Raw genomic sequence first — 25,312 nt, 5'->3', positions numbered from 1 at the left:
CATCCAAAAGCGCAAGAAATGAGGAATAAACTCGTAAACAGGAGAGATCATGATAAACTGAAGTGGCACACCAAACTGTATTTTGTTTTTTCTTTGAAGATTATTATTTTTGTATGCAGCCTGTGGCTGCCAGTTGCATTATTGCTCATGGGAGCAAAGCTATGCCACTGATGCAGTTCCCCCTGTTTCCAGTAAGCTGATAGCCTGCTCATCTTGCCAACTTCAGAAGGATGACAGGCTGAGTCAACCAACCTGATGTTATTATAACAGGATTACATTGGCTCGAACTCAAGACCCTGAGATCTTATGACAGCCATCTTAACTTTTAGCCAACACCAAGCATTCTAGTCGAGCAAAATTGAGTCAAGCAAGCGAAGGGAAGTGAAAATATAGGATAACATTTTATCAGTCTGTTTAGTGTTCTCATATAGACTCTCTCCATCGAGTGCAGCCTGTGGCTGCTGGTTGCATCATTGGTTGGGACGTGGCCATTTCGCTGTGTCCTCCTTACCAGTACACTGGTGCTCATTTTGCCAACCTCAGAAGGATGACAGGCTGAGTCGACCTCCTGGTGTATTTTAATTCAGTGGCCAATGGGGCTTGAACTCAGGACCCTAGGATCCCAAGCCACCACCCTAACCACCAAGCCAACACCAGGCTGTCATATAGACTCTGTCAGTGTATGTACAAGTTCCTCCAACACCCTGTAAAACAAAACAAAGGAGCAAACGAGGAGACAAGGGAGGGGATGGAGAAAAGAGGACAAGTACATTCTTCCGCCAGGCTGAGCAGTCACGTTTTTGTATCCCACTGATAGGCTGTATCTGGATCCGGACCTGAACCAAAATCGAATCAGCTTGTTGTTATCACCTAACCAACTCATCCACCAAGTTTTGTCATAATCTGTCCAAAACTTTTTGAAATCTCGTGCTATATGTCGTGTTTGGCCCAATCTCTCAATGGTGAAGAAGCACTTAATAATTTCTCCAATCGGATCCGAATCTTCAGCAAAATCGAATCATTTCGTCCTTCTCACACACCCAACCTGTCCCCCAAATTTCATCCGAATCAATCCATAACATTTTGAATTATTCTGCTCACAGACAAACAGGAGTGAAAACTTAACCTCCATCCACCTTAGGTGTTGGAGGTAATAAAGAGCCCCCCTCAAGGGGAAAACACGAAATGAGATCCACAGAATTAGCTGTGCAACAATGGTGAAGGAACAAAGAAGAGACTCCAGGGCAGGCCACATGAGAGACAAAGGAAGCATTTAAACTTTTTATGAACCATATCCGAAATGGATACGTTGTCAATTTAAATAAAGGGTGAAACAAAACCTCCAAAACATCTGCTAATGAAATAGAGTCCGCTGTACATAGCAATGTGAACCAGTTGATGCGTGACGTCACTTGAATACACCATACCTGTTGTTATAGTGTTTATCCAAGGGAATAATAGCATGGAGACATGATTGCTTTACCTTTACTGTTTGACAAAAAAAATGTTACATCAGCAATCTTTTAGCATCGTTCCAGTGATCAAAAATCATCATGTATTAAAAGGCTAAGGCAGGTTAGAGAAAGAGGGTCTTGACTGTCTCAAACAAAAACAATCTCACACACTAATTGATTAAATACAAGGACATTAAAGTGTTGTTTATGGTTTGTGGTGGCGGAGCAGGATACTTTAGACTTTCGAGGTATAAACCCCGAGTCGTTTTGCAGCAAGGACAAAATAAATTAAAAATTCCCCCCTATTTTTTTTGGCTATTTTAGCTCGCCTGTTCGAAGAACAGAGAACTATAGCGATACCCCGGCGTGAGCGTGAGCGTGAAAATGTTAAAGTTTTTGGTGCAAGTTATTTAGAAGCTTGCCATTCATTTAATATGTGGATTAGGATGCTGATATTTGGCATGGAGGTTCCTTTGGGGTATATTATTGATGTAGTGAAGTTGAAAATAAAAAATAATTTCAAATGTTTTAAATTTTTGACCTGTTTTGAACTTAACTTTTTTGTAGCACATCAACATTAAAGTTTTTGGTGCAAGTTATTTAGAAGCTTCCCATTCATTTAATATGTGGATTAGGATGCTGATATTTGGCATGGAGGTTCCTTTGGGGAATATTATTGATGTAGTGAAGTTGAAAATAAAAAATAATTTCAAATGTTTTAAATTTTTGACCTGTTTTGAACTTAACTTTTTTGTAGCACATCAACATTAAAGTTTTTGGTGCAAGTTATTTAGAAGCTTCCCATTCATTTAATATGTGGATTAGGATGCTGATATTTGGCATGGAGGTTCCTTTGGGGTATATTATTGATGTAGTGAAGTTGAAAATAAAAAATAATTTCAAATGTTTTAAATTTTTGACCTGTTTTGAACTTAACTTTTTTGTAGCACATCAACATTAAAGTTTTTGGTGCAAGTTATTTAGAAGCTTGCCATTCATTTAATATGTGTACTGGGATGCTGATATTTGGCACGGAGGTTCCTTAGGGGTATACTATTGGTGTAGTGAAGTTGAAATTAAAAAAAATAATTTCAAATGCTTTAAATTTTTGACCTGTTTTGAACTTAACTTTTTTTGTAGCACATCAATGTTAAAGTTTTTGGTGCAAGATATTTTTTAGAAGCTTGCCATTCATTTAATATGTGTACTGGTATGCTGATATTTGGCATGGATGTTCCTTTGGGGTATACTATTGATGTAGTGAAGTTGAAATTAAAAAATAATTTCAAATGTTTTAAATTTTTGACCTGTTTTGAACTTAACTTTTTTGTAGCACATCAATCTTAAAGTTTTGGTGCAAGATATTTTTAGAAGCTTGCCATTCATTTAATATGTGTACTGGGATGCTGATATTTGGCATGGAGGTTCCTTTGAGCTATACTATTGGTATAGTGAAGTTGAAATTAACAAATGATAAAAAAATTAAATTTCAACCTAAGATGGTGTCAAAGCCACCCAACGCTCGCCTGTTTATACTAGACGCTTGCCATACATTTAATATGTGTACTCGTTTACTGATTACAATATAAAAATACATATATTGCTTTAAAATTATTTGGATCAGACTTCACTGCAATGCTTAATAAAAATATATTATTGGACTAGTCTTTTAATAAAAACGATTAATGTATAAACAGGCGAGCGTTGGGTGGCTTTGACACCAACTCTCTGGTTTATTGTATTTTGGTATTTCAGCCCTTTAAAAACTTCTTTCTTTCTTTTTTCCAAAAAAATGGCAAAAAACGTAGATTTTCATTTTCTATTTATTTATTTATTTTGTTACTATTTTGGGTACTTTGATGGTTGCAGCATGCCTGGTGTTGGCTTAATTGTTAGGGTAGTGGGCTTGGGATCCTAGGATCCTGAGTTCATAATCTCACTCGGTTGTTCAATTATTACCAGGTGGGGTTGACTCTGCCTGTCATCCTTTCGAGGTTGGCAAAATGAGTACCAGCTTGCTAGTATCCTGTGACAGAGTGGTGACCCGTCCAGGATTGTGACCACCAGCCAAGGAGACTGCTTAGGGAGCACCAACGCTCTGCACAGAGTATGGTCCCAATGGATGGATGGATGGTTGGTTGGTTGCAGCGCTATTCTTTCACTATTTTTTTGATACTTTGTTTTTTTCTCACAAGTTTGTTGCTATTTTAGAACTCTTTTTCTGTACTAGGTTTTTTTTTCACTATTTTCCTGAACTGTGCTTGTTGTTTTTACACCAAATTTGTTGCTTTTTTCACGATTTCGTAAGCTTGGTGTTGGCTTAACGCCTTTACAGTTCAGGTGGCTGTCTTGAGATCTCAGGGTCTTGAGTTTGAGCCTATCAGGCCGTTGAAACGACACCAGGTGGATTGACTCAGACCTATCATCCTTCCGAAGTTGACAAAGTGAGTACCAGCTTACTGATAACAGGTGCACTGCATTAGCCGTGCTTCCAGAAAATGATGCAACCAGCAGCCACAGGCTGCATATGAAATGAAATGATTTTTGTGATCTTTGCTTGTTTTACACCAAATTTGTTGCTATTTTTTTTCTTTTTGTCTGTTTTCTTTGTTACAAAACTGGCCATGTAAAAAAATATAGATTTTGAGAAAAATAGGAAATATATATATATATATATATATATATATATATATATATATATATATATATATATATATATATATATACATTTTTGAATGTATTTTTCCCCTGTTTTTTGACAAGGGCATGTACGCTCGGCTAGGTTTGAATCTTGACACAGCTATGAGTTCTCACCCTGGTGTTCTGCAGGCATGTTGAGGTATCAATGTTTGTGTGTTGTCCATTGAAAGGATGCTGTTAAGCCAGAGGTTCACAATGATGATTGCTGATGTTGATGATGATGATCATGATCATGATGATAGTTGTTGCTCAATACCTAGCTGGAGTTGGAGGGCATCAGAGCACCATGTCAGATATAATGAATGTGTCCATTGCTATGTATTGACCCTGGATGGGTCACTTAATTCTCCATTGCATGATGACGGTGGTGAGGCACCCCTCAACGAAGCCAGAGATTTAGTTTGCCTGCAGTCGGCCTACTGGTCCAGAGTGGGCCACTCTTTTCGAAACATGCTGCGGAAGCTTGAATCAAATCTTTAGGACGTTTGATACTAATGCTTCAGCCGGTCAAAATCATCTATTTTGTGTGCAGCATGCGACTGCTGGTTTGTATCATTGCTGGGGGCATGGCAGTGCTGCCGATGCAGTGCCCCCTGTCGGTTAGAGTATGGAAATGGTTGATAATTAATTGGCCAAACGATCCTTGTTTTACATATGAAACTTTGCACAAAAAGTAAAGGTTTTCACGATTATATTATGATTCTCTTTTCATGATGCTATTAAATAATTTAAGCATGGGGTCAGGTTCACCCAGCACTTTAGGTCATCTGTATCTACTATTGATCACTTTGTGTATATTCAGCTGATCTTTTCTAAAATGGCAGCTCAGCTAAACAATCAACAATCCCACAACACGCTTCTTGATGATTGCCATATCAGGCAGAGATTATTTCGGTTTTTAGCTCGCCTGTTCGAAAAACAGAGAGCTATAGCGAGACCCCCGGCATGAGCGTGAGCGTGAAAATGTTAAAGTTTTTGGTGCAAGTTGTTTAGAAGCTTGCCATTCATGTAATATGTGTACTAGGATGCTGACATTTGGCATGGAGGTTCCTTTGGGGTATATTATTGATGTAGTGAAGTTGAAATTAAAAAATAATTTCAAATGCTTTAAATTTTTGACCTGTTTTGAACTTAACTTTTTTGTAGCACATCAACGTTAAAGTTTTTGGTGCAAGTTGTTTAGAAGCTTGCCATTCATTTAATATGTGGACTAGGATGCTGATATTTGGCATGGATGTTCCTTTGGGGTATACTATTGGTGTAGTGAAGTTGATATTATAAAATAATTTCAATTTTTTTTAATTTTTGACCTGTTTTGAACTTAACTTTTTTGTAGCACATCAACGTTAAAGTTTTTGGTGCAAGTTGTTTAGAAGCTTGCCATTCATTCAATATGTGGACTAGGATGCTGATATTTGGCATGGAGGTTCCTTTGGGGTATACTATTGGTGTAGTGAAGTTGAAATTAAAAAAAAATAATTTCAAATGCTTTAAATTTTTGACCTGTTTTGAACTTAACTTTTTTTGTAGCACATCAATGTTAAAGTTTTTGGTGCAAGATATTTTTTAGAAGCTTGCCATTCATTTAATATGTGTACTGGTATGCTGATATTTGGCATGGAGGTTCCTTTGGGGTATAGTATTGGTGTAGTGTAGTTGGAATTAACAAATGATTTCAATTTGTTTTTTAATTTTTTTACCTGTTTTGAACTTAACTTTTTTGTAACACATCAACGTTAAAGTTTTTGGTGCAAGTTGTTTAGAAGCTTGCCATTCATTTAATATGTGGACTAGGATGCTGATATTTGGCATGGAGGTTCCTTTGGGGTATACTATTGATGTCGTGAAGTTAGAATTAACAAATTATTTCAATTTTTTAAAAATGTTTGACCTGTTTTGAACTTAACTTTTTTGTAGCACATCAATGTTAAAGTTTTTTCCTTTCTAATGTTTTTATCTACCACACTATTTTTTACTGATTACAATATGCAAATACATATATTGCTTTAAAATTATTTGGATCAGACTTTACTGCAATGCTGTATTAAAAATATTATTAGACTAGTCTTTTAAAAACGATAAATGTATAAACAGGCGAGCATTGGGTGGCTTTGACACCAACTCTCTGGTTACATCCATATAATTAACCAATTGCATATACATAGGCAAACCCATTGCAGCCAGTTTGACCACAAGACTTCTACCTGCTGCTTTGCCTCTCCAGTTTGCACCTCCTCACATCTTTGGCTCATCATTCACGGAGAACCAGCATCATTCTGCAAGCTTATATCCCAAAAAGGGTGAAATAGCTGTCCTTGGACGGCTTTGCTATTGATGTGACGAGTTTTCTTTTTACCAATTTCCACCACCATGTGCTGCCTGAACCTATGAAAGGCCCTATTGATGATAATTTGTTGGGCTTCGAATTGTGTGATGATGGTCAATCATCATCATGTACCATCCATGGCCTGTGCGGCGCATTGTTGCTGCCGAAGCAGTTGCTTGGCCACAAAATCCTGGTCAGGTCACCGCCATTGGAGGACGTCAGGGCAGGAATTTGTAATTGGTTCAAGGTGCTGGAGATAGCTCGCCTACTCTTCACGAGGGACACCGTGGGATGAGGGGGGGTCTCAAACGTTCACCCACTAATTCTGCAAGATGGGACTTCCAGTTGAACATCCATCCGAAGGATGGCACACCATCTCCATTACTGAATCACTGCCTGTGCAGCACCAGGATGGCAGTTTATAGCTGGGTCGGGATTCGAACTAGACAGCTTCGAGGCGAATGAGCGATTTCACCTATAAGCACCTCCCTGAACTGCTTGCTTCACTTGCCAAGCGGCTTAACAAGCGGTTGATAAGAAACTGCAGGCTTAGCAAGCGACTGCTCAGTTGCGAATCAGCTTGCTAAGCCTGCCGTTCCTCATCAACGATTCCGAACGGAGTGCTTAAGCCGCTTGGCGAGCGGTCGAAACGTGAGTCGGAGATGTCGTTGAGATTGGAGAAATATATATTTAATATTGACAGCTACTCGATTATTATCCCTGTTTGTGCGCTTTGCGATGACGTTGGACGATATGCCGTCCATGATGTGTCGTCCATGATGGTATAGTTCGCGGCAGCAACACTGTAATGTGATTCCGAGTTTTTCAGTTCGCTTTCTTCCCAATATTTCGACCTACAAGAACTTACAAGTACCTGTGAACACCGTGTTATTGGCAATAAGCAAAAATATATTTACAAGTCGATGAGTTATTGGATAGTCTTATTGGACGGAGGGAGTCCAGTGCGTGTCATGCTGCCTGGTACTGTGCGGTGTATAAGTAACACGCTTGAACGCCTGTGACATAAAGCGGTTGTCAAGCTGTTTCTGGAGTTTGGTTAATAACCACAAAACAAGGTGTGCCGTTGAATATTTCGGGATCTTCCGTTTATTCCTGATAAAACTCAAGATTTTTTTTTTATCGAACTTTCAACCGACTCCACATGCATTGTCACGTGGTCTTATTTATTGTCAACCACCAACCTTGTTCATAACCGAGCAATAAAATTATCGTTATTTCTTTCTTAGGAGGTGACAGGAGATGCTGTGTTTAAGGAGTCGTTAGTCGTTTGCTCCTTTGCAGGTTTGGGGTTTTGGCGCCGGTGTTCAGTTGGAACGAAGGTCAGTATTCCTGGTTTCATGTCCAGTATTCCTGGTTTCATGTCCAGTATTCCTGGTTTCATGTCCAGTATTCCTGGTTTCATGCACAGTGTTCCTGGTTTCATGCCCAGTATTCCTGGTTTCATGCACAGTGTTCCTGGTTTCATGCCCAGTGTTCCTGGTTTCATGCCCAGTATTCCTGGTTTCATGCACAGTGTTCCTGGTTTCATGCACAGTGTTCCTGGTTTCATGCCCAGTGTTCCTGGTTTCATGCCCAGTATTCCTGGTTTCATGCACAGTGTTCCTGGTTTCATGCACAGTATTCCTGGTTTCATGCACAGTGTTCCTAGTTTCATGCACAGTATTCCTGGTTTCATGCACAGTATTCCTGGTTTCATGTCCAGTATTCCTGGTTTCATGTCCAGTATTCCTGGTTTCATGTCCAGTATTCCTGGTTTCATGTCCAGTATTCCTGGTTTCATGTCCAGTATTCCTGGTTTCATGCACAGTGTTCCTGGTTTCATGCCCAGTATTCCTGGTTTCATGCCCAGTGTTCCTGGTTTCATGCACAGTGTTCCTGGTTTCATGCCCAGTATTCCTGGTTTCATGCACAGTGTTCCTGGTTTCATGCACAGTATTCCTGGTTTCATGCACAGTATTCCTGGTTTCATGCACAGTATTCCTGGTTTCATGCACAGTATTCCTGGTTTCATGCACAGTGTTCCTGGTTTCATGTCCAGTGTTCCTGGTTTCAAGCGCAGTGTTCCTGGTTTCATGCACAGTATTCCTGGTTTCATGCGCAGTGTTCCGGGTTTCATGCACAGTGTTCCTGGTTTCATGCGCAGTGTTCCTGGTTTCATGCGCAGTGTTCCTGGTTTCATGCGCAGTGTTCCTGGTTTCATGCGCAGTGTTCCTGGTTTCATGCGCAGTGTTCCTGGTTTCATGCGCAGTGTTCCTGGTTTCAGCGCAGTGTTCCTGGTTTCATGCGCAGTGTTCCTGGTTTCACGCGCAGTGTTCCTGGTTTCATGCCCAGTGTTCCTGGTTTCATGCGCAGTGTTCCTGGTTTCATGCACAGTATTCCTGGTTTCATGCACAGTGTTCCTGGTTTCATGTCCAGTGTTCCTGGTTTCAAGCGCAGTGTTCCTGGTTTCATGCCCAGTGTTCCTGGTTTCATGCACAGTATTCCTGGTTTCATGCGCAGTGTTCCGGGTTTCATGCACAGTGTTCCTGGTTTCATGCGCAGTGTTCCGGGTTTCATGCACAGTGTTCCTGGTTTCATGCGCAGTGTTCCTGGTTTCATGCCCAGTGTTCCTGGTTTCATGCCCAGTGTTCCTGGTTTCATGCGCAGTGTTCCTGGTTTCATGCGCAGTGTTCCTGGTTTCATGCGCAGTGTTCCTGGTTTCATGCGCAGTGTTCCTGGTTTCATGCGCAGTGTTCCTGGTTTCACGCGCAGTGTTCCTGGTTTCATGCCCAGTGTTCCTGGTTTCATGCACAGTATTCCTGGTTTCATGCACAGTGTTCCTGGTTTCATGCACAGTATTCCTGGTTTCATGCACAGTGTTCCTGGTTTCATGCACAGTATTCCTGGTTTCAAGCACAGTGTTCCTGGTTTCATGTGCAGTGTTCCTGGTTTCATGTGCAGTGTTCCTGGTTTCATGTGCAGTGTTCCTGGTTTCATGCCCAGTGTTCCTGGTTTCATGCCCAGTGTTCCTGGTTTCATGCCCAGTGTTCCTGGTTTCATGCCCAGTGTTCCTGGTTTCATGCCCAGTGTTCCTGGTTTCATGCCCAGTGTTCCTGGTTTCATGTCCAGTGTTCCTGGTTTCATGCACAGTGTTCCTGGTTTCATGCACAGTGTTCCTGGTTTCATGCCCAGTGTTCCTGGTTTCATGCCCAGTGTTCCTGGTTTCACGCACAGTATTCCTGGTTTCACGTACAGTGTTCCTGGTTTCATGCACAGGGTTCCTGGTTTCATGTCCAGTGTTCCTGGTTTCACGTCCAGTGTTCCTGGTTTCACGCCCAGTGTTCCTGGTTTCACGCCCAGTGTTCCTGGTTTCACGCGCAGTGTTCCTGGTTTCACGCGCAGTGTTCCTGGTTTCACGCGCAGTGTTCCTGGTTTCACGCGCAGTGTTCCTGGTTTCACGCGCAGTGTTCCTGGTTTCACGCGCAGTGTTCCTGGTTTCACGCGCAGTGTTCCTGGTTTCACGCGCAGTGTTCCTGGTTTCACGCGCAGTGTTCCTGGTTTCACGCGCAGTGTTCCTGGTTTCACGCGCAGTGTTCCTGGTTTCACGCGCAGTGTTCCTGGTTTCACGCGCAGTGTTCCTGGTTTCACGCGCAGTGTTCCTGGTTTCACGCGCAGTGTTCCTGGTTTCACGCACAGTGTTCCTGGTTTCACGCACAGTATTCCTGGTTTCACGCACAGTGTTCCTGGTTTCACGCACAGTGTTCCTGGTTTCATGCACAGTGTTCCTGGTTTCATGCACAGTATTCCTGGTTTCATGCACAGTGTTCCTGGTTTCATGTCCAGTGTTCCTGGTTTCAAGCGCAGTGTTCCTGGTTTCATGCACAGTATTCCTGGTTTCATGCACAGTATTCCTGGTTTCATGCGCAGTGTTCCGGGTTTCATGCACAGTGTTCCTGGTTTCATGCCCAGTGTTCCTGGTTTCATGTGCAGTGTTCCTGGTTTCATGCGCAGTGTTCCTGGTTTCATGCGCAGTGTTCCTGGTTTCATGCGCAGTGTTCCTGGTTTCATGCGCAGTGTTCCTGGTTTCATGCGCAGTGTTCCTGGTTTCACGCGCAGTGTTCCTGGTTTCACGCGCAGTGTTCCTGGTTTCACGCCCAGTGTTCCTGGTTTCACGCCCAGTGTTCCTGGTTTCACGCACAGTGTTCCTGGTTTCATGCACAGTGTTCCTGGTTTCATGCACAGTATTCCTGGTTTCATGCACAGTATTCCTGGTTTCAAGCGCAGTGTTCCTGGTTTCATGTGCAGTGTTCCTGGTTTCATGTGCAGTGTTCCTGGTTTCATGCCCAGTGTTCCTGGTTTCATGCCCAGTGTTCCTGGTTTCATGCCCAGTGTTCCTGGTTTCATGCCCAGTGTTCCTGGTTTCATGCCCAGTGTTCCTGGTTTCATGCCCAGTGTTCCTGGTTTCATGCCCAGTGTTCCTGGTTTCATGCCCAGTGTTCCTGGTTTCATGCCCAGTGTTCCTGGTTTCATGCCCAGTGTTCCTGGTTTCATGTCCAGTGTTCCTGGTTTCATGTCCAGTGTTCCTGGTTTCATGCACAGTGTTCCTGGTTTCATGCACAGTGTTCCTGGTTTCATGCACAGTGTTCCTGGTTTCATGTCCAGTGTTCCTGGTTTCATGCCCAGTGTTCCTGGTTTCACGCACAGTATTCCTGGTTTCACGTACAGTGTTCCTGGTTTCACGCACAGTGTTCCTGGTTTCATGTCCAGTGTTCCTGGTTTCATGTCCAGTGTTCCTGGTTTCATGTCCAGTGTTCCTGGTTTCACGTCCAGTGTTCCTGGTTTCACGTCCAGTGTTCCTGGTTTCACGCCCAGTGTTCCTGGTTTCACGCCCAGTGTTCCTGGTTTCACGCCCAGTGTTCCTGGTTTCACGCCCAGTGTTCCTGGTTTCACGCCCAGTGTTCCTGGTTTCACGCGCAGTGTTCCTGGTTTCACGCGCAGTGTTCCTGGTTTCACGCGCAGTGTTCCTGGTTTCACGCGCAGTGTTCCTGGTTTCACGCGCAGTGTTCCTGGTTTCACGCGCAGTGTTCCTGGTTTCACGCGCAGTGTTCCTGGTTTCACGCGCAGTGTTCCTGGTTTCACGCGCAGTGTTCCTGGTTTCACGCGCAGTGTTCCTGGTTTCACGCGCAGTGTTCCTGGTTTCACGCGCAGTGTTCCTGGTTTCACGCGCAGTGTTCCTGGTTTCACGCCCAGTGTTCCTGGTTTCACGCACAGTGTTCCTGGTTTCACGCACAGTGTTCCTGGTTTCACGCACAGTGTTCCTGGTTTCACGCCCAGTGTTCCTGGTTTCACGCACAGTGTTCCTGGTTTCACGCACAGTGTTCCTGGTTTCACGCACAGTGTTCCTGGTTTCATGCACAGTGTTCCTGGTTTCATGCACAGTGTTCCTGGTTTCATGCACAGTGTTCCTGGTTTCATGCACAGTGTTCCTGGTTTCATGCACAGTGTTCCTGGTTTCATGCACAGTGTTCCTGGTTTCATGCACAGTGTTCCTGGTTTCATGCACAGTGTTCCTGGTTTCATGCACAGTGTTCCTGGTTTCATGCGCAGTGTTTCTGGTTTCATGCGCAGTATTCCTGGTTTCAAGCGCAGTGTTCCTGGTTTCATGCCCAGTGTTCCTGGTTTCATGCCCAGTGTTCCTGGTTTCATGCCCAGTGTTCCTGGTTTCATGCCCAGTGTTCCTGGTTTCATGCCCAGTGTTCCTGGTTTCATGCCCAGTGTTCCTGGTTTCATGCCCAGTGTTCCTGGTTTCATGCCCAGTGTTCCTGGTTTCATGTCCAGTATTCCTGGTTTCACGCACAGTATGCACACATTTGTTATAGTAAAGATGATTTTAATGGACCTTCATTAGGTTCACTTGTTTAAATATATTTCTTGCTGATGTTAACCTTATGAGTACTGGGGTGTGTTCCATAGTACCACATTATGGTATTATGATTGATTTTCCCCCTCACCCCACACACAAACCTTCCCCCACACCTATGGCACACACAAACGTTCCCACACATCCTTCACGCATGCTCAAACGTTCGCCCGCACATCCTTCACGCACGCTAAAACGTTCCTCCGCACCCCTCACGCACGCTCAAACGTTCTCATGCACGCTTGAACGTTCCCCCCACATCCCACCCCTCTCCCCACAAAGCCTCCTCCCCCCAAAATTCTGCACAATCCCAATCCCTCCTCTCCCCCCCTTATATTTAACTGTGTGCACTCAAACATCCGAGGTCTCAGCTCTAATCTGACAGGTCTTTCAATCCAGGCTGCTGCCGATAAACCAGACATCATCTGTTTAACAGAATCCTTCTTCCCACAGGATGTCCCCAAGTCCTTAGTGTCTCCACAGTTATTATGTCCTCCGATTTGATAGGCCTGAACCACGCCTCGGTGGTGGAACAACAATTCAGTTTCTCACTGCCCTTGTACTGAACTTGCACCTCTCAACACCCAGGTGTACCTCTAGCTGTGACTTCCCCGCTCCCACCTCTTATTTGTGTGTGTGTGTGTGTGTTGTACCATCCTCCAAACAGAGACGACTCCATCTATATCTCGCTCAGACAACATGGACAAACGTTTATCCACTCATCCCAACTCTCTTCCTCCTATGTGGTGATTACAATTGTCATCATGCAAATTGGCTGGGTGTTGGTACGTCTCTCTCACGCACTTGGCTCTTCAGCAAAGGACTTCTGTGACTCCACGGGACTGACTCGATGTATGAACTTTCCCACCTGGATTTCTCCCAATGGCAAATCCTCACTTCTCGACTTGGTGATGACAAACTCTCCCACAAATATCTCCTGTTCTTCCTCTGCTCCATTTAGTTCATCTGCTCATATGTTTGTGAATGTCAACATCTGGCTGTTCTCAGAGAGCTGCCTCAACGCCAGTGTGTCTGGCATTTCACTCATGCAGATTGACAGGGACTGTCAGCAGCCATCTCTTCAGGACTGGTCTCCCATGTATGCTTCCCCTGAGGTTAACTCAGCCAAGGAATTCTTTCACAGAAACCCTTGTACACCACCTTATTTAACATGTCCAAGTACTGCTATACGGAAGGGTTTTGCAAGTGACAATAATGTGATTTGTGTTGACAATGTTCAAGTACAGAAATCCCCCGCTATATCGCGGTTCACCTATCGCGCCCCCGGTTCATCGCGGGTTTTCCCTTGGAACCTAACTAATTTTTTTCCGCGGATTCCCCCGGTACATCGCGGTAATAATATATAAAATATAAATTATTTAAGCAATAAATTATCACGCGTGGTGCTCGACCAGTCACACAACCCACGAGACAAAGTTTCGCTTGTGAACTTCGAATATTTTCTAAATTTTTTCTCCAAACCCTCCGATGCCGCCCAAACGCCCTGCACCTTCTAAGGCTTCTGGCAAGGAACCGAAGTGCCAGAGGAAGGTCCTGATGCTCCAGGAGAAGGTTAAAGTGCTCGATATATGCTTCGGGAAGGAATAAGGTTTGCCGTGGTTGGACGGGCACAGCCAAACCGACCAGACCAGACAAGTCGATCTCCGGCACCTCAAAGCCGATCATTGCCAAGCCGACCAGACCAGACGAGTCAATTTTTTTTTGGGGAGGCATCCATTCATCGCGGATTTTCACTTCTCACGGGGGGGGGTTGGAATGTAACCCCCGCAATAAACGGGGAATTACTGTATATAATTCAATTCTCGCAAAATATAGATGTGAAAGTCGTTTAAATAGATTCCAGAATTTACTGCCATTTTACCACCGTTAATGCAGTGTCGATTGCACCACCCTATCGATCACGTCACATTAATTCTTCATACCTCTTGTTTGTGTCTTTTATCCATCCATCCATCCATCCATCCATCCATCCATTGGGACCACACTCTGTGCAGAGCGTTGGTGCTGCCGAAGCACTCTCCTTGGCTATTGGGTACAATCCTGGACGGGTCACAACTCCGACACAGGATACCAGCAATCTGGTACTCATTTTACCAACCTTGGAAGGATGACAGGCAGAGTCAACCCCACCTGGTGTTGATTCAACAGCTGAGTGGGATTTGAACTCAGGATCCTTGGATCCCAAGCCCCCCACCCTAACCATTATGCCAACACCAGGCATGTGTCTTTTATGACGTATGCTTTGTGTTTTGAATGATTTTCAATTTTGTTTGACTGCCACTAAAAATATTATTTCACTCCTCTGTGCATGTCCGATCAGGATGACCTCAGAGACAAAGTGTTGTTAAATGGCAGGTTCGTTTTCGTTTACATGTTCAAAATATAACATTCCATTTATACAAGTTGTTCCCCTATCATAAACTGATGTTTGTGGACAAACAGACAGACGGACATGAACCAATTGCTTAACCCTGCTTTTCGCTTCACATACGTGGGGTTATTAGCTTGCTATCGCTTGTCAAGCCAGCCATTCCTCATCAACCATTTCAGTGGAATGCTTGCTTTAGTGCTTAAGCCACTTGGTGAAAGAAAAACTACACCGACAACCTTTGATGTCATGATGTCACCATATATGCCTCTGCACACATTATTACATTATTATACATACTTGTACCCACTCTACCCAGTTTGGTTTGTATCCCTGAACCGAGATTTAAAATATTAAATAATTCTGGCTGCCATACCATGCGACCAATCAGGTCGAAATTTAAAACGTATGTATACAGGGTGTCCCAAAAAATATACAACTTTTCATCTGCAAAAAGGATGGTTAAACATATATATATATTTTTAAAGATATATGGCTGGATAGAAAGCTGAAAGGTTGAAGTTTATTGTACCAATGTCAAAATTGCCACCAAAATTTAAATTTTGGTATAGAATCGTCGTTTTATTTTAGACCACATGTTCGACGTCGGCTCCACGTTGTCCAATCACTGCTTGCAAACGCGTTGTCATGTTCTCCATCACTTTTGGAAACGTTTCCTGAGGAATGTTCTGGATTTCTCGGTGGATGTTTTCCTTCAGCTGATCAAGAGTCTGAAGCCTAGGGTTTGCATAGATCCTGTCCTTGAGATACCCCCACAAGAAGAAGTCTGGAGGAGTAAGGTCAGGGGAATACGGTGGCCACTCAACGTCTTCGTAGATGGAGATAAAGCGGTCCTCAAAATGTTGGTTGAGAAAACACCTTGTTTCCCTGGCTGTATGGGGTGGCGCCCCATCCTGCTGGAACCACTGGGTTCTCATCTGGATCAGGTTGTTTCTCCTACGGCCTGAGTACGTAGCTCAGGCAGATAGAATTCCTGAATCATTTCGCGATAGTTTCTCTGGTTTACCGTGCAAGTGCGTCCCTGGTCATCTTCAAAGAAGTATGGACCAATTATCCCATACCAACCAACCGCCACCCACATGGTACACTTTATTGTCCGAAAGTTTGGTGCATGGCCCAAGTAGATACCGAAATGTCTCGAGTAAAGACGTTGCACCTGTATGACACTTTTCGTCTGGTGCCAAAGTTCAACAATTTTCGTCCGTTGTTGTATGGTCAGTCTTGGCATTTTTCTGGATCTTGCTTGGTATCAAAATAAACTTCAGGGTCTCTGCAGCAAGAAATGAAGCATTAGTGACAAAATTACTGCTTTTTTAGGATCAAACGAAGCATTTTAAAAGTTGTATTTTTTTTTGGGACACCCTATATATTCCGCATGTCAACTACATCATAACTGTGTCGTTTCACTTTGATTGATGAAGCAGTTCAAGAGAAAGATTTATTTGTTTGTTGTTGTTTTTTTAAAGAATTTTTGTTCAAACCAATATGGCTGTGAGACCATGTGACCTATTAATTATATTTGTGAACACCTGGTATCCCCAAGGCTTGAGGAACATCTAAGTGAATTTTACCCTCGATCTGTCAAGCCATTCTGGAGAAGAAGATTTTATAATGTTTATTCTTCAAAAGAAATCATAGCTGCCAAACCATTTGACCTTTGACGTCATAGATGGAGAAAATGTTTGTTCCTCATGGATAGGCAGTCATGCCTGTAAAGTTTCACCTCAATGTGTTCAGCCGTTACAGAGAAGAAGATTTTTGAAGGTTTTATGTTCAAAACAATATGACTGCAAGACCATGTGAACCATGATGTTGAAATTTTCCAACCAATATTCCCCATGCCTCGTCGATCATATTAAAAAGATAAACTTTCTCTGAAACTGCTTAGCCTTTCGATGCGAGACTTTTCAGTGATGATCAATTACTGTTGCTGCAAATATTTTATTTAACAATGACCTCGTCAGTCACTTGATGTGGCGGCCACGTTTGTTTGAAGCAAATAATTTAACAATTATTTCTCTGAAACCGTTTTAACCTATCAATACTCGACTTTCCAGTTATGATCCACTGCCCTTGCTGCATACATTTACCTTTAAAATGACATCATCAGCCACGTGGTGTGGCAGCCACATTGGTTTGAAGGAAAATATTTTTAAAATTATATTTCAGAAACAGCTTTAGCGATCAATGCTAAACTTTGCAGTTTTGATCCACTGCCCTTGCTCTGTGTAAGCCAACATATTTCACATTGATCCATTAAGCAGTTTCAGAGAAAATGTTTTTTTTTAATTTTTGGTTTTCAAACTAACATGGCTGCCGAACCACTTGGCCCATGGCATTGAAAATTTGAACTCTGCCCATGATTTGGGAGATGATTACGTGTGTGAAGTTTCGTTTTGATCAGACATGGTTGGTTTTTCTATCCAATATGGCTGCCATGCGACATGACTAATGACGTCGTCATTTACACACACTATGCAGCTATAGTGTTGGATGATAGTTGGTAAATTTCGCTTCGATCAGAAAAGCGGTTCCAGAGAAAACGTTTAATATTTTCCTTTAATCCAATATGGCCGCCGAGCCGCGTGACATCAATTATTCTTTATCACCCTAGTATCACCAAGGCATGTTGAATATGTGTGTGAAGCTTCCCCTCAATCTATCCAGCTGTTCTAGAGAAGATTTTTGAAGGTTTTAGTGGTAAATCCAAGATGGCTGCCAGACCATGTGACCTATGACGTCAGTTATCAAACTTTATTCAGCATGGCTAGTCGATCATTTCTGTGCAATTTCACTTTGATCTATAAAGCGGTTCTGGCTGGAGAAGAAGATCCCCCCCTTTTTTCATTAAAAAAAAAACAGCTGCCAAACCACATGACCAATAACGTCGTAATTTTTTTTATTTTTTTATTGACCAATCTATCCCTAGATGAACCTCACAAACTTTCAGAACAAACAATCAAATGCAGTGTTCTTCGTGTCGAATTTTGACCGGGATACCGCTTCACCAATGACGTCATAGTCGAATCGCCCTTATTCCTCGTTGCCAAGTTTCAATTTTTTTCCATGGTGTGGTTTAGGAGATACACAGGTCCAAAGTTTTTTTGTTTTGTTTTTTTCCCCCAATTTTTCCAACATGGCTGCCACCCCACGTGACCTATGACATAATTATCGTTAAACAATTCTGCATGAGTAGTCACATATATGGTAAAAAATTCATGTCAATCGGATAAGCGGTTGCACAGAAAACAGAGAAAATTTGCATGGACGGACGGACAATCCGCAAGCATCATGCCACCGGCGACCGTCACCAGTGGCATAAACAAACTAAAGAGGTCTGGCTATATTGGATCAAGGTACCTCCTTGGCATAGTTGAAGAGTATTAGCTTGGAAATGAAGGAATGCTGTATAATTGTAATTTGTTGGAAGGAAAGAAAGAAAGAGGAAAAACAATATGGCTTCCTCCCAGAAGGAGGTGAGACGTCACTACTGTTAGCTTTTGTCGCAATGAGGCAGTAGTAAGATACGTCGAGCAAACAGGAAAAGAGGAAGGAGGAAACAGCAATCAGTAAGTAAGAGGGTTTGGTATAGGTGGCGTTCATGGGGATAAAAAAGATCACTGGTAGGGATGGGTGATGACGTGAGGTGGTGTTGGTGCATCGTCAACTTGAAGCTTTGTGGGGAAGAATTGGATGGAACGGTCTACGGATGGCAGTTCCACAAATGGGAGAAAGAGGAACGCCTCTAATTTAATATCTCTAATTTCATTGCGAACATGTATTAAATTATTCAATGTAAACTTGCATTTCTTCATGGTGTCACCCATAGTATTGCGTGCGGTACATAGATTTTGGTGTCTGTGGTGCATTGCAGACATGCCTGCTGGCCTCTAGGCTTTCCTCATGTCGCTCTCTGGAGATAAACAAGAGATCATGATTGCTGTCACAGACCTGCATGAGTTTGTGCCGTTTGGTCGGGAGCAAAGTTCGCGACATCTGGTTCCACCTGGATTGGAACTGCGCTCGCTGCAGGCTCGGGTTCTGGCTTACCCTGTGGACCATGAATCGAGCTTGGCTGGGTTTTTGCATCACGCGACCCTTACGGAGGCACCCGAGGTCTGGTAAACATGTGCATGATGTCTGATCAGTTTTGCTGTGTTTTGCTTATTAATTCTCCAAATAGTTTGTTGTAGCTGGTAAACTAATAACTGCAATGTCCATCCTATGTTTGCTGCACTTGTAATTTGCTTGCGCACACTTCTGGAGAAGTTGCAGTATGGATTGGCTTCTTCAAAGCACACTGCAGCCAATGTTCTTCCATTGTAGGAGGAAGCTTGGCAAGTGCGCAAGGTTGTGCAGCCCAATGGTGAACCTCACGAGGAGGAGTTGTACTCTTCAGGAAAAGTGGTCATATGGAGTCATGGCACTTACCCTTTCTCTTCAGTCTTCAAATCTTTCACCGTTGATTATCCTGTCAAAAAGGTTGTTGGGTTTCAATAAGTTGCATTGCCTTCGTAAACAAGGAAGTTTTAATCGTACTAAAATACGCAATATGGCGTTTGTTGACCATAGTATTGCGTTACTTAACCAAGCTTGACAGGAGACTAAGGGTCACTTGATGGAGGTTTGTAATGACTTAATTTGTCCCCCCCCCCCTTCCCCAAGGGAGTTTCCGCATGAAGCGAAATCCGTGTTAAGATAGCTAATTGTGGCATTTTTTTTTCCAAGTCTCCTAATGACAAAAGTAACAATGAAAAAAAAGACATAAAATGTCATAGCACCTGTTGTTTTAGCAATTTTGCTGTATGGCGTGAAAGGGATAGCGCATATTTATTTCCAACTAAAATGGCCACCAGTCGCCCATCTTTGATCAGATTGTAAAATAAAGTTCGGTGCAAGTGTATGCCATCGTGTAGCGTGCATGTCCGAAAAATGGTTGTGGACACGCTTGAGTAACAAAATGCCTGCCACTCAGCCATCTTGGATATGATCTCGGGGGAAAAAAAGAAACGATGATGGGAATATGTAAGACATCGTTGATTACCTGTGTACCAAGTTTAACAACATCGGTAAATGCATGTTTGAGAAATGGTTGAGGACGTGTTCGATACTGGCATTCTTTTTAACAACTAAAATGGCTACCAGTCTACCAGTCGGTCGTCTTTGATCAGATCGCGAAATAAAGTGTCGTGCACGTGTCATGCCATCATGTACCGTGCTTTTGCCAAGTTTGAACAAAATCGGACCGTGCACGTCTGAGAAATGGTTGCAGGGACACATTTAAGTTCTAAAATGGCCACCATTCGGCCATCTTGGGTCTGATGTGGAAATAAAAATAAATAAATGACGTGCAGATGGAAGCCATCGTTAATCATCTGTGTGCCACGTTTGATCAACATCGGTAATCGGTAAATGCATGTTCGTGAAATGGTTGAGGACGTGTTCAACGTCGGGGGTTTTTTTATTTATTTATTTATTTTTTACAGCTAAAATGGCCGCTAGTCGGCCATCTTTGATCGCATCGCGAAATAAAATGATGTGCTCTACGTGGACCATCATGTGTTGCCTTTGCGCCAAGTATGAATATAATTGGTCCATGCATGTCCGAGATATGGTTGCGGACGCATGCACGCACGGACACGAAAATCGAGACCAAATCCATGACCCCCTGTTTCAGACCAAGTCCAACGTGGGCTAATAACAACACTAATGGTAATAACAAGCTATTAATGTTATTGCACAACAATATTCATTCAAATAATACCCCCCACCCCCTCCCCAAGGGTGTTTTCCTCGTTGTACTTTGTTTGGGATGAGATCCCTCTATGTCTCTATTTGCCTTTTGCCATTCCCAGGGTTTGAGTCCTGTTCTCTTTCACAGACATTATGGTGTGACTTCAGAGACTGGAGCGACGACGGTAAAAATGAATGCTCATCTGGTAAAACAAGATGTTTACATTTTGTTTGTTTGTTTGTTTTTAATATCTCATTTTATATTGTTCACATTTGTTGGATACTTCAATACCCGCTGTGTTTCTGGGCGCAGACAAAGTTCTCAAAAGCGTGTGCATCGTGCAGAGAGACTTGATCAATGTCCACACGTCAGACGGCGAAGACTTCATCGTTCCAGTGCCGTTTCAGGCAAGTGCGCAATGGCTCGTCATTGATGGACGAATGCTGCGACGTAAACAATAACTTCCATTCAGGATATTATTATTGCAAGCACTTTGTGCAAGAATAACCTTTTGTTTGTTTGGAAAAGGTTTTCAATTTGTGATGTTTGGTGTTGGATATTTTTTGCTTCATGCAGGTTTTCAATGTTTGGACCGTGAAATATGGTCTTTTACTCGAAAGAGCAATAATGTCGTCTGAGATGCCGAATCTGAGGTATGTGGCAAATCATCGTATATATTATAATCTTTGCTCGTGGGCAGCAGAAGGCTGCGGAGTTGCATCATCATTGGCTGAGGGCGTGGCTATGCCCTCTTGGTTTGGGCAGGAATTTTTAAATTTGTTTAAGGTGCTCTGCCAAACTTTCCACGATAGCTCGCCAACTCTTTGCGAAGGATACTGTGGGAGCTTTAACGTCCACCGACGAATGCTGGCAGATGGAACACCTGTTTAACATCCATCCGAAAGATTGCGCGCGTGCGCACGCACACACATACATACACGCACTGATGAAACAGATGGGTTGGGATTCAAACCCAAGCTAGACAGTTTCGAGGAAAGTTTGTGTACCTCCAAGCCATCCTGTCAGCCCATCATCATATATAATGATATATTTTTCACAGATGACCTTTTGAGCTTGTAAGCTTTATCTGCGCATAAAACTGATGCAATGGATAGCTCCATATGAAGGAATGGCCCCCATCATTCCACCGACCTCATTGAAAAGGGGGGAGATGGTTGGAAGCGCCTCTTCGACTTGTACTCCTTCCTCTTCGTCTTCGACTTGTTACCCTCATCAGAGGAGAGGGTGCTGCATTTTGGGTCTGTTTGTTAGTTTCTTTGTCCGCACCTTGTGTGCTAACATCGGTCACCAATGCCACCTGATGTGTGCATTACACATCATCTTGGTTTTTAATTTTTTTTCAACAACTACCTTCATAAATAATGTACGATTAGAATGTGAGTACGTCCAAAAAGGATGTGCAATTAGAATCCGATTCTGTCTATAAAGTACATACTATTACAATGTGAGCATGTCTGCAGTACACATGCCTGGTGTTGGCTTAATGGTTAGGGTGGTGGGCTTGGGATCCAAGGATCCTGAGTTCAAATCCTGCTCGGCGTTGGGGGTTGACTGGTGGGGTTGACTCTTCCTGTCATCCTTCCGAGGTCGGCAAAATGAGTGCCAGCTTGCTGGTATCCTGTGTCGGAGGGGCGACCCGTCCAGGATTGTGCCCAACAGCCAAGGAGACTGCTTAGGCAGCACCAACACTCTGCACAGAGTATGGTCCCAATGGATGGATTAATTATAGTACATACTATTACAATGTGAGCACATCTATAAAATACGTACTATTAGAATGTGATCATGTCGACAAAGGATGTGCTATTAACAACGTGAGAATGTTTATAAAATACATGTATTTACAAATGTGCATGCGTCTATAAAATATGTCCGTGTCTATAAAATACGTACGTCCTTCGACAAAATACATATGATTGGAACGTGAATCTATACAATAAACACCAAAAAGGTCTGTCTGTCCGCTGTATGAACATAAACCTGCATCGTTAATGCGTCATCCACATAAAAAGAGCAGTGGCTGGAATAAAACAGAAATCGGATGAAAGGCTAGTTGTGTTGTGCATTGATGAGAGGTGTGCATACACGACTACCTCTACGAATGTTACTCCCGCGGTAAATGGAAGTGAAATCCTAAAGTAGAAAAATATACGTATTGAAATTGCACAGGATGAAGCCATGTGTTGCTCTTGTATCTCAGGCAGGTAGTTGGCCTCTCTGCCTCGCTGCCTCTCTGGTTTAGCTTCATTCTCTCAGCTCTGATCCTCTCCAGCTCCTCCATGATGTATGTGTGCATCCTTCCAGTAACCACCTCCGGGTTAAATTTGCAAAATCCAAGCTTTCTGCAGTTTTGTTCCTTCCTCCTTTTGCTCCTTGCTTTTCCCGTCTGTGCAACCACCTTCCAGAGGCTGTTCTTTCCCACTCTTCCCCGTCAGAACTTTGGCAGTGCACCACCATATCTTCTCATCCCCTATCCTTACCCACAACTTTTATTTACCCCCCCCCCATTGACCCTGCTTCGTCCAACCCTCTTACTTGCACGTTAATGCGTTTTTCCCCATCCTCTCCTCTTTTCCTGTTTGTTCATTTCCTTAGTTATTGTGTCCAACTGTTTCCTCACTACCCTACTGTCAGTTCATAACCTCCATCACTTTGCTCTTCCATGAGCCTCAATCTTTTTTGAATAAAGGAGAAAAAAATGACAGGAAAACGGGCATCACTGCAGTGAGATGAGCTTGCAGAATGGAAATGAAAGTTAAAAGATGACCTTCATGGATCGAGAACGACTAATAATCTGAAATGTCCAACTGGATGCGAGAAGAAGGAGGAATAGACACTCTAAATGATCTTCACAACAAGTCCCCTGCAAAATCGCCACCCAAAAGTGTGATGAAGTATTACTGACGGTACCACATACCACTGGGGATTGCGAGGTAGGGAAAGGGGCATGGAGGGGTGTGGAAAATGACCATAAGCAAGTGCGACAAATTTCTTAGAATGTTAATGTGAGCTGTGATGAATTTTGTACAGAATTTCTTGTACTCTGTCGATTTTTCGGCACATATTATGCAATCCATTCTTGATTTATGCATCTTCTACTAATGTCCTTGTAATTTGCATGAAAGTGCACCGATATCTTCGCACGTCTTTGCTCGGTGTGTGATTATATGTACAAGCTCCTCTTCGAGCCTCAGACACTGGAGGGAAGTAAGCCTGGTGTTGGCTTAACGGTAACGGTGGCTGGCTTAAGATCTTCGGGTCTTGAGTTTGAGCCCTGTCATACCATTGAAGTAACACCAGGTGGGTTGATTTAGCCTGTCATCCTTCCGGTGTCGTCAAAAATGAGTACCAGCTTACTGGTAACTGGAGCACTGCCTGAGCGGCACAGCCACGCTTCCAGAAAATGATGCAACCAGCAGCCCACATGCTACGTCCGAAATAGCAACAACTGTCGGAAAACTTAATGTGTTTGTCTTTCAATAACACCACCTGAAATTTTGCAGTATGCTTGTGAGTCTAATCTTTCTAATCCTTGGCTCTACTCTTGGTGCCAGTATGCCGTATCCCACGTTGTTCAGCCTTCTGCACCCACTGGATGAGATTGCTCCGGTCCTGACCATCCTCACCGGTTGGTATACAAAAGCCGCACTCCTTTAACACCAAACAGTGCATTACTTATATTTTGAGCTCACTACATTATGATAGCAATTCAGTTATGCAATAAATATGAAATTATTGTCCCCACACTTAAAAAAAGAGGAGTGGGATATTGTAATCTTTCTGTCTGTCTGTCTCTCTTTGTCCATCATGCTATCTAATAAACAGTTGTGCAGAAATTGACCAATCTTGGTCGTTATGATCACGACATGTCAAGACTGTGCGAGAGCAGTGTCATTTTTTTTTTGCCTCCGCCCCCTGGAGCCCTGTTGTGTGATCATAAGGTCAAACACCAAAAAATGCAATTATGGGCACATTTTAAATTGTTCTTTCATGAAACTTTGTAAACGTGATCAGCATTGGGGGGGGGGGGTCGCATTAAATATGTCGTGATATTTTTAGATTTGACCCCTGCTTCATGCTCCAGGGTGGTGGGGACGGGATTTAAGGTCACAGCAGTCCAAGCAGAAGTTTTTTTTTTTTTTTTTTTTTTAATTAAAATTTGTTATTGGGTCATTCCTGGTAAAAACCTTTTGCCATCTTGGAACTTTTGCATGAGGTGGCAAGCTTGGGGATCCGTGATGGTGTGCCATTGACTCCACTCGAATTGCCTCTGCCACTGAAGGGATGGAGCTCATGTCTTCTTCAACCTGCATCTGTTATCGTTTTTTGTTGTTGCCATGATAATTTGAGAACCACTGAAAAGGTTTCAATTAAACTTAGTACAAGTATGGACTGCAATACAAAGATGAACTGATTACATTTTGGGTTCCAAAGGTCATGTGGCCTTTGAGAATCATTTTGCAGACGATAACTCAAGGAAGAAACACCTGATGTTGGCTGTCTTTTATCACTTTCACTCTCACTCTCACTCTCACTCTTTCGCTCTCTTTTTCTCTTTCTCTTTTTCTCTCTCTCTTTTTTTTTTTTTTTTTTTTCTCTCTCTCTCTCTCTCTCTCTCTCTTTCTCTTTCTCTTTCTCTCTCTCTCTCTCTCTCTCTCTCTCTCTCTCTCTCTCTCTCTCTCTCTCTCTCTCTCTCTCTCTCTCTCTCTCTCTCTTTTTTTCTCTCTCTCTCTCTCTCTCTCTCTCT

The 25,312-nt window shown here is 43.0% G+C and overlaps 1 protein-coding gene across 6 annotated transcripts in view; it reads left to right on the top strand.

The window, feature by feature from the left end:
- The first annotated feature begins 3,813 nt into the window (after positions 1 to 3,813).
- Positions 3,814 to 25,312, top strand: part of ANAPC1 (anaphase promoting complex subunit 1) — a 125,236-nt gene continuing 103,737 nt past the window's right edge. For 2 of the 6 annotated variants that reach the window (XM_085856170.1, XM_085856164.1), the window contains exons 1-7: positions 7,622 to 7,820; positions 18,685 to 18,926; positions 19,137 to 19,292; positions 20,692 to 20,749; positions 20,857 to 20,951; positions 21,121 to 21,197; positions 24,120 to 24,193. In XM_085856170.1, the coding sequence (XP_085712296.1) occupies positions 18,714 to 18,926; positions 19,137 to 19,292; positions 20,692 to 20,749; positions 20,857 to 20,951; positions 21,121 to 21,197; positions 24,120 to 24,193 (673 nt within the window). In that variant the 5' untranslated portion in view covers positions 7,622 to 7,820; positions 18,685 to 18,713. Of the gene's footprint in view, positions 3,899 to 7,444; positions 7,557 to 7,621; positions 7,821 to 18,684; positions 18,927 to 19,136; positions 19,293 to 20,691; positions 20,750 to 20,856; positions 20,952 to 21,120; positions 21,198 to 24,119; positions 24,194 to 25,312 lie in introns of those variants that run through there. The other 4 variants (XM_085856165.1, XM_085856166.1, XM_085856167.1 and 1 more) reach the window with 4 other exon arrangements.

Source organism: Eptatretus burgeri, chromosome 15 (assembly GCF_056783735.1).
Source record: "Eptatretus burgeri isolate ZD-2024b chromosome 15, Ebu_testis_v1, whole genome shotgun sequence".
Lineage (NCBI taxonomy): Eukaryota > Metazoa > Chordata > Myxini > Myxiniformes > Myxinidae > Eptatretus > Eptatretus burgeri.
This window is presented reverse-complemented; position numbering and strand designations above follow the sequence as displayed.